Here is an 8,260-nt window from a genome sequence, read left to right as displayed (position 1 = left end):
ATTAAAATAATAATATATAATATTATTATAAATTATATAATATCATAAAATAATAATTATACAAAGTTTGTAAGATATTTGTTAATAAACTAATTAATTTTTTAGAACAACTAATTAATAATATTTATTTAGTTGGTAGCTATCACTAATTTACAAATATATTATAAAACACAACAATATTATAAATTGAAATTCAATTTTCAAATCTGCTGTGTGTTCTTTCGAACATGGAATGCATATTTTTTTTTTTCATTGAATCACTTGTTTTCAAATTTCAAATCACCAACTAAACATATCCTTGGTACCCGTAACAAAATTCCTACAAAAATGCTCAAATACAACCATAAAATTGAAATTGAGCACCTAAAAAAACAAAATGCCAAAAACCAATAAAATTAAATATCCAACCCAAAGAAAACCCCCCACAAAAAACAATCTTTTCCAATCACAAGAATATTCACATCCAGACACAAATCTCCAAAAGGAAGAGATATTATTATTTACCACAAACAATAGCCATAATAGAAATGGGCAGAAGAACAAAACAGCATAGAAATATAAGAAAACTCATAAAAAAGAGTGTTGGTTTTTAACACTTTTTTTATATCAACATGCAAAAGAAAAATGAGTTCCTTCCAAAAGGCCAACCATCCAGACATGGTTTCAATATATAATATGTATGCTGTTTGCATAATCAAATACTGTATTTTATGTATGGAAAAAGGAAAAAGAAAAATTACATACAAGATGTCCAGATGGGAAAGCGCTTCTCCCAAACTCCCTCCCCTCCTCTCCTCCCCCCTCTTTCTTTCTTTCTTCCTTATTGGGTTTTTTCAGTTTCAGACAACAATCAACAACAGTACTCTCTACACATGCAAATTCTTCAGCCATTTTCTTTTTGTCTGCAAACGCCGCATCTGTTCCTCAGCATATCACGTCTGGAGAATTAAGAATATATAGTTTACCTGATAATTCATCATCAAAGTGGGGAAGGATACACTCATAAGAATGAAGCAGAAACACAAGAGGCAATGCTATAATCAATCAGAAGAAGTCACTAATTAAACCCCTTATAAGTATACGTTCTTTGTCTATTCGGGCTATGTGTTACCTTACGCAGGTGTCTCGGAGGATTTAGATCATTTCACGTATCCAATATGAGACAGTTCTTTTTCTTTGCTCCTTTTCTTTTCTTTATGGAGTCTTTTGGTGTTTGTCTGGTGCGTGTAATAGATCTTGTTGTCCTATCTATCGTTTCGAGACATGGGACGGATTCTTTGGCACGTAACTTCCTCCACTACTTTGGAGTCTTTTGGTGCTTGTCTGGTGCATAATAGATCTTGTTGTTCTATCCGTCATTTCAAGTCATGGGAGGGATTATTTGGCGTGTAACTTTCTCTACTACTTTGGCGTTTGTCTGGTGTGTAATAGATCTTGTTGTTCTATCCATCATCCTTTGGCATGTAACTCTCTACTACTTTGTGGAACTGGAGGTTTAGGTTATAGCTAGGTTTTAACTTTCATTTCACACCTCCCTATGAATTTCAATATCTAGGAATTTTTGTTCCTACCTTGATCTTTTAATCTTATAGATAAAAACTGGAGACCTTTTCTATAATTTTAGGTTGTCTCCTTTGTATAGCTCCTTCTATAGTGGGCTTTTACCCTTTTTTTCCCTTCCTGTCCCTTTGAATTCTTTCATTGTGTCAGTGAAAGTTTGACTTTCTCATTAATAACAATAATAATAATAATAATAAACTCAATACTAGATCAAATCTCAATGCATATCTGCAAACTCTCTCAGCAGAATCTCTAGTCTCTACACACACACTGCATTGTCATTAAACTCCCCATTTTCACTATTCCCTAAACAACCAACATTTTGTAACTAAATTAGTCCCTTAATTCTCTTCTGTCACCAATCAGAAATTGTCTGTCTAAGAAGATTACCACCTACTGAAAGCCTACAATCTCAACAGGTGGCCCACAAGAAGTTTTCCTGTCACAGCCTCTTAGTTGTCCAACAATTCCATGTGACAATACATAAATCCTTGCTTTAAGGATCTTGGTCTCATAATCCCCTATAATATTCATTATTATGTCTGAGACTGCTCTACAGTACAAACTCTAACCTGATATAAATGTATATTTGTACATGCATACATCATACATATATACGTGCGTGTGCGCGTGTTATAGAACCCAACATGGGTAAATGGTTCTTTCACACTTGGTAATCGTAAGATGGGTGAACTCTTACTGAATCTCTGACCTCTCTGAACCTTCACTCATCTCTCAATCATGACCACATATAATCTCTCTCATCAGCTCTCACCAGTCTTTGACTCCAAACTCTCTTACCATCTATCCCTCTCTTTGGTGTCAAATCGAAAGAGGAACAGTAACCAAATTAATTTTCAACCCACAAAAGGGAAGAATGAAACATTTCTGGAGATGTGGTAGTCATACACCTTGGATTAACAAATCTAAACTTACTGTTCTTGTTTCAATCTCATATTTTTAATAGAACTTAGGAATTCAAAATGAGTGAAGGCAACTTTACTTTTGGTCTATCGTCTGAACTTTTGTGTTTGATCTAAATTGATGTGGAAACTATGAGATCAAGGTCGACAAAGCCAAAGGAACCCAAGTTTAGACTTCATAATTTGCATGAACTTCACTTTAGATTTAAATAATCATTTTAAATTGTTTTCTACTATGACGACTATACTTGATCTAACCCTATATTGTGTAATGTTAAGAAAACAAATCATAATATAAATATTGAAAATTTGATTAAAACTACAAAATAATGTAACCATATAGAAATCAACTAAATGGATAATAACAGATGTACATGAATGATGAACCAATAAGATGTAGTTAAAAATAACTCTGTCAATATATATTTTTGAGTTTGACACATCATCACAAGCTATTCAATCCATTAGACAACTTCATCTTCTAATGAAAGATTGATGTGATTTAGAATATAAATCAACAAGAGAAGGTAAGAGTCCGAGTCCAGCCTATGTAACCTTGAGTGTAAGCTCTTATTGTTAGTTAAAAGTTACTAATCAATATCGTCAAACAAAGATTTATACATTTATATATCTATAATGAGGACAGGATATTGAATGAAATTCTGCCATGTCTCCATCATTTCATCAGATTCTACGATTTCATGATGTAACAAAATATGTATGCTAATTCAGCTTTCCCCCAACAAAATAAAGGGCTTTCCATGCGACCAATCTCCTTTCACTTTGGAAGAGAGATTAAAGAGACTTTTATAGTTCTGAAGGAGGCAAGGCTACCTGCTGTCATTCTTTGAAGAGGGTTGGGAGGTTAATAAGGGAAATTTGCTCAATATGTTTAATGATTTCAATGAAAGGGGCATTGACCAGACATGACCTTGAATGAGTCTAATATTGGCTGCTTCACGAAAAGCAAAACACTCTAGGGTGAAGGATCTTAGTTGGGAGACAAATTCTTATAGTAAGTAAAGCTATCGAAGATTATATGGTTTCTAAGATCATATGTGTTATTGTTTTAATCGATTTCAAGAAGGTTTACAATCTTATAGATTGAGAATTGTGGGAAAAAATGTTTGAATATCAACGGAGAACATGGGTTGAGATTTGTTGAAGGTTGCTGAGTTACTTCATTTTGGTTAACGGTAAATTTTTTGTCTCGAGAGGTGTTAAGCAACTCTTTATACCTATTTCTAGTCCATATTCTTAGTATTCTATAGGACATAGTTGATGTTGGAGCAAAATAAGAAAAATAAGTTTCACAATTTTGTTCCCTTATGGTGCTCAAGGTAGCTCATACAAAAAAGAGAAGAAAAGAAAATTTTGTGTGTAAGAAGAAAAGAAAAGAAAATTTGAGGGGAAAATTTTCTAAGTTCAAAAATTGAAAACAAACCACATATTTATAGCCCATTTCTGGTTATTCAGATAGTCTCTCCCTGCAGGGTTGTGTCTTTCGATAAAGGGTATATCTGAAGGCTATGTCTTCACAACTTCTGTAAAATATATTAAAAAGTTTTATTCATGAAGCTTACTTTGATATTACTATCATCTTTTGCCTCAAGAGGACCCTTTGTAAATCTAAATGAAGTTTTGAAATTTTTTTTAATCAATTTCCAATCTTAGAATTTTTTTTTTATAATAAACAATGATTCATTCCAAAAGAAGAGGAGCCCAAAAAAAGAGGCATACAACCTAGGGGCATTTCCAATCTTAGAATTGATACCGGCTACACATTAACACATGTTGTATGAGCAAAGTTAATAATATCAACTCTTCCAAGCTTGATAGGTAGACTCACTTGGTGGGATGTGATATTACTTCATTGCCTTTGACATAATTGGGCCTTCTTTGAGAGCATAACCTTAGATTGTTATCTTTATGGAATCCAGTGGAAACGGTTTCTTTCTGGGTTAAAGCATTTTTTCCTGGGGGGAGTTACTTCAATCCAATATGTTCGAACTTCTAAGCATATTCCTCTTCTTTTCTCTATTTAGATTTCCCTCTTTGTTTAGTAATGAGCTTGAGAAAATTATGGGGGATTTTTTATGAGGGATGGAGGCAGGCAATTCTCATCTAGTTAATTGGGGCTCAACCTTTTCTAAGGTGTGCTAGGAGGGAGGTTTCGAGATTGTAAATTCAACTCAAAGAATCTCGCACTCTTGACTGGGCTTTCACAACATTTGCCTTGGAGTTTCATGCTTCGTGGTGTAAAATTATTATGAGCAAGTATGAATGTCACCCTACCAGATCAGTTACTACTACGGTGATTAAGGGCATGTTCAGGAATCTAAGAAAAGGCACAAAGTCTCCCTCGTTTCATCATACTCGTTAAATTCTCCCTTTGAATGTGGATTATCCCTAGATAATTATCCTTTGATTCCTTTCTATTTTGTAGAATTGGGATAACAACTTATCGATATACAATTTCCATATGAGACTTTATTTCCTTTAATATTTAAACAAAAAAAAAATATTGTTGTTTATTCTCTCAAAAGAAAAACCACCAGATTAATTTTTAAATAACAAACTGGTTGCAGTGTGTATAAGGGGCATGAAACCTATTTTGTTACTCCAAGAAGATGCAAATTAACAGGAACATAGACTGCCAACTAAATGGTATAGTATTTTTACCTCCAGAAATAAGATGCTGACGACAGATGCAGTTGCCAAAATTAATATTGAATGATTTAACGCTCAGAGGACGTTGCAGTGCAAGATGCTGGAGCACTGCTATCATTTAAAGAGTTTTCGGTGTTGCTGTCTCTTCTATTGTGGCCACCCTGCTCATTAGAATCTTGATTCGTAACACCATCCTCTCTGGTTTCAAGACGTTGCATCATACGTGATACACTGGCAATTCCTGCATTTACTTCTCTTCGTACTTCAGAACCAAGTTCTGACATGGAAGCATTGCGTGAGAATAGCCGCTCCTTCCACCCTCTTGTACTCTTTGAAATTGATTCTTTGTACCTTAAGTACCAGAAAGCTCTTAGAACAGCTAATTGTAAGGGCATCACCTAAATTCGTGCACATACAATCATGTATATATTCATATCATATGCTTATAAGTTGTAACTTCTTTATGCATGCAATGTGCGTGAGCTCAATGCCGAGTCTGGAAACTTCACCATATCCATCAAGAATTTAACACACAAAATTAGGCTTTTTCTTAACCCATACCTTGATGACACTGCATTAAGTCTTGATTTTAGAGAGTCTGAGAATGACTGAAATTCCGACGGCCCAGCTCTATCCAGATTTGGAGGTGGAGAATCACTAGTGGAGATTCTATGAATGAAGGATCATTATTTAAAAAATGCTTAAAACGAAGACGTCATGAATAGAATCATTTTGAAACAATTGTATACCGAATGCTAGAGGAAGCTCCTCGTCGATTGGCTGAAAAGTTAGATCCAGATGCTGAGCGAGAAACTTGATCGGTCCGAATGGATGCAAACTGTGGAATCTGCTGTGATGATTCATCCCCATGATGTGTTAGTGGGCTGGATGGGCTAGCCACAGTAATCCCAGCTGGCTCAGTGTCTCCTCCAGAGCCCGAAACCTGCCCAGAAGGAGGTCCACCAGGATGAGTAGAGAAAACCAAGAAGTGAGGACGTCCATGAGATGAAGACCGACCCCTCTGCCCTTCTCTTCTACCAATATGCTGTGTCCTCCCCATCGCAGCAGCTGCAGCCAGGTGTTGGATAATACGCTCTTCAAGCTCGGCATTATTAACACCTAGAGGTAACTGCATTAGAAGGAAACATCATCACCGATACTTTCTATATATTCAAAATCAAAACTTGGAAAGTGTAAAAGAAGGTAAACCGACATGTTGCAGCTCAATATTTCCAAGAGCTGGATGATGAAACACGGTAGTATTCCTCACTGGAGAAACCCGTATATTCCTCTCTCGTTCAACTGCCTCCAACAACTCTTGACTGTCACATCATAGATAAATAAACAAACTCCATAATATTTAAAACAGTAAGAACTTCAGATACATGATATGGAAGCTGAAAACTAAACCTGGTGGGATCCTTCAGGCTGATAGATTGCCAACACATAGGGCATTGAGAACTTCTTTGGCACCTGCATATCAAAAGATCAATTCAATTTCACAATTATAGTTTCTTCACCGGTCCTTATGAGCAACATTGTTGACAATAGCAGGTAATCAACGGCAGAATTATCTGATTAAGTCACTTCTCCAGTCACACGCGGAGGCGTAGCTATAAATTTTCTTAGGAATGGGCAAAATTTTGAAAATTTAGGGGAGAGGCAAATTAGAAAGAAGACTTTAAAATCTTAATGTTTTTATACAAATTTCTTAATCTAAGACGAACCAATTGTCCCTCTTCCTTCTTTCTTCGCTCCGCCCTTCGAAGTTCCAAGTGCCCACTACAACAATTCAATCCATAACCCTTTTAAGTTCAACAAATGCAAGGGTGAGGATCAAACCTTCAACCTCAGAAAAGGTAATAAGTGTTAATCCACTAAGCTTAGGCGCATAATACTCACTAAACAACTGTTTCTTGTCAGGTGTATGTAAAACACAGTCAGAATTTAAAAGAAGAACGCAACATTTCAAAAATAAAATCAATAATATTATACCACTCAAGGATGCATTGGAGGTGAAACTCATGCTTGCAACCAGTAACCTAAAGACAAGAAAACATAAGAATCATAAGAAATGTCAATCCAATCAATGTACCAGAGTAATGTTCATAATTAACATTCTCACTGTAGCCATAAATGGGTATTCTCTTTCTTTTTCCCCCTTTTTAGCATCAAGAAAAAGAAAGTACAATCAATAAAGATAATGGCTCAATCATTGTACCGTTGAAGGATCGCTTTCACAGAACTCCTCAAGGCATATACTGCAAGCATCATCACACGCATCTTGAATCCCCCCTTCCACAAATGCAGCGGCCGACGTCAAACGATTCTCAGAATCCATTTCTTCCTCCATCTCCAAAATCTAAACTATCAACACCACAATTATTTAAAACTCGAATTACAGAGACAGCCGGATCAAATCTGAACAAAGACCAAAACGATTCACAAGTTTTATTCGATCAAATCAGACAAATCCGATTCAACAGCTAGAACAAGAGTCGATTTCCCAATAACCTCAAAATGGTTGGTATCAAATTTCCCAGATAAAGAACAAAATTTGAAAGCAAAAGAGCGGGAAAATGGTGTCGCAAGGAATAAAAGAACGAAGATCACATCAAACAATCTTGAAAATAGCTTCTGGGTTTACCTCGATTAAGAAATTGGAAGGTTCCCAGAAGATGGGTTGAGGAATTCAACCGAAAAAACCCATAAAAAGCAGCAGATCAAGCTCCGAATTCCCCCTCTTCCAGAGAAAAAAGCCTCTGCTAGGGAAACATATCACCAAATCTCAACACCCCCAGAACCCACCGAGGAAGAAAGACGAAAAATGATAATCAGAGAAGGGAAAAAAAAAAAGAGAGAGAGAAGAGAAAAGCAAGGCACAAGACGAACGCCCCTTTACCTTTAATAATGGGATTGTTGTTGCTTTAACCTCTCTCTCTCTCTCTCTTCTCCTTTCTTTTTTGTTTTACTTTTTTTTCTTCGTTTCCCATTAAAAATCTTTTTGTGTGTTGGAAAACAAACCCACCAACAAAGCATTGGAGAGAACCTCAAAAGTCTCATCTTTCACACCCACTTCCATTATTCATCCAAATTTCCAATTACAA

At 35.7% G+C, this 8,260-nt stretch overlaps 1 protein-coding gene across 4 annotated transcripts; it reads right to left on the bottom strand.

Moving 5' to 3' along the window:
• Nucleotides 1-570: 570 nt before the first annotated feature.
• LOC111019328 (E3 ubiquitin-protein ligase RHF2A) lies at nucleotides 571-8,059 on the bottom strand. 4 transcript variants are annotated; one of them, XM_022295682.2, is made up of 9 exons: nucleotides 7,801-8,059; nucleotides 7,375-7,574; nucleotides 7,149-7,195; nucleotides 6,564-6,626; nucleotides 6,367-6,475; nucleotides 5,903-6,282; nucleotides 5,715-5,822; nucleotides 5,166-5,504; nucleotides 571-965 (listed from the first exon to the last, which is right to left on the bottom strand). In XM_022295682.2, exons 2-8 carry the CDS (start codon nucleotides 7,504-7,506, stop codon nucleotides 5,222-5,224), a joined length of 1,122 nt encoding a protein of 373 aa, XP_022151374.1. In that variant the 5' UTR covers nucleotides 7,507-7,574; nucleotides 7,801-8,059; the 3' UTR covers nucleotides 571-965; nucleotides 5,166-5,221. The 4 variants fall into 4 exon arrangements, with proteins under 4 accessions (XP_022151374.1, XP_022151373.1, XP_022151371.1 ...); XM_022295681.2 differs by having other exon boundaries at nucleotides 7,375-7,520; nucleotides 7,801-8,058; XM_022295679.2 differs by having other exon boundaries at nucleotides 7,375-7,515; nucleotides 7,801-8,057.
• Between the last annotated feature and the right edge of the window lie 201 nt (nucleotides 8,060-8,260).

This window comes from Momordica charantia (genome assembly GCF_013281855.1).
Source record: "Momordica charantia cultivar OHB3-1 chromosome 5 unlocalized genomic scaffold, Mcharantia_2.0 BLBB01000005.1, whole genome shotgun sequence".
NCBI classification, from domain to species: domain Eukaryota; kingdom Viridiplantae; phylum Streptophyta; class Magnoliopsida; order Cucurbitales; family Cucurbitaceae; genus Momordica; species Momordica charantia.
Note: the sequence above shows the minus strand (reverse complement) of the source record. Positions and strands in the feature narration are given on the sequence as shown.

Excerpts from the sequence above, each read along its gene's own strand:
- LOC111019328 (XM_022295682.2), bottom strand. The coding sequence starts at position 7,506 with ATGGAGGAAGAAATGGATTCTGAGAATCGTTTGACGTCGGCCGCTGCA. Across the intron at positions 5,823-5,902 it reads GGAGCTTCCTCTAGCATTCG|AATCTCCACTAGTGATTCTC; the intron begins GTATACAATTGT and ends CTTCATTCATAG. Across the intron at positions 5,505-5,714 it reads CTTAATGCAGTGTCATCAAG|GTACAAAGAATCAATTTCAA; the intron begins GTATGGGTTAAG and ends CTGGTACTTAAG.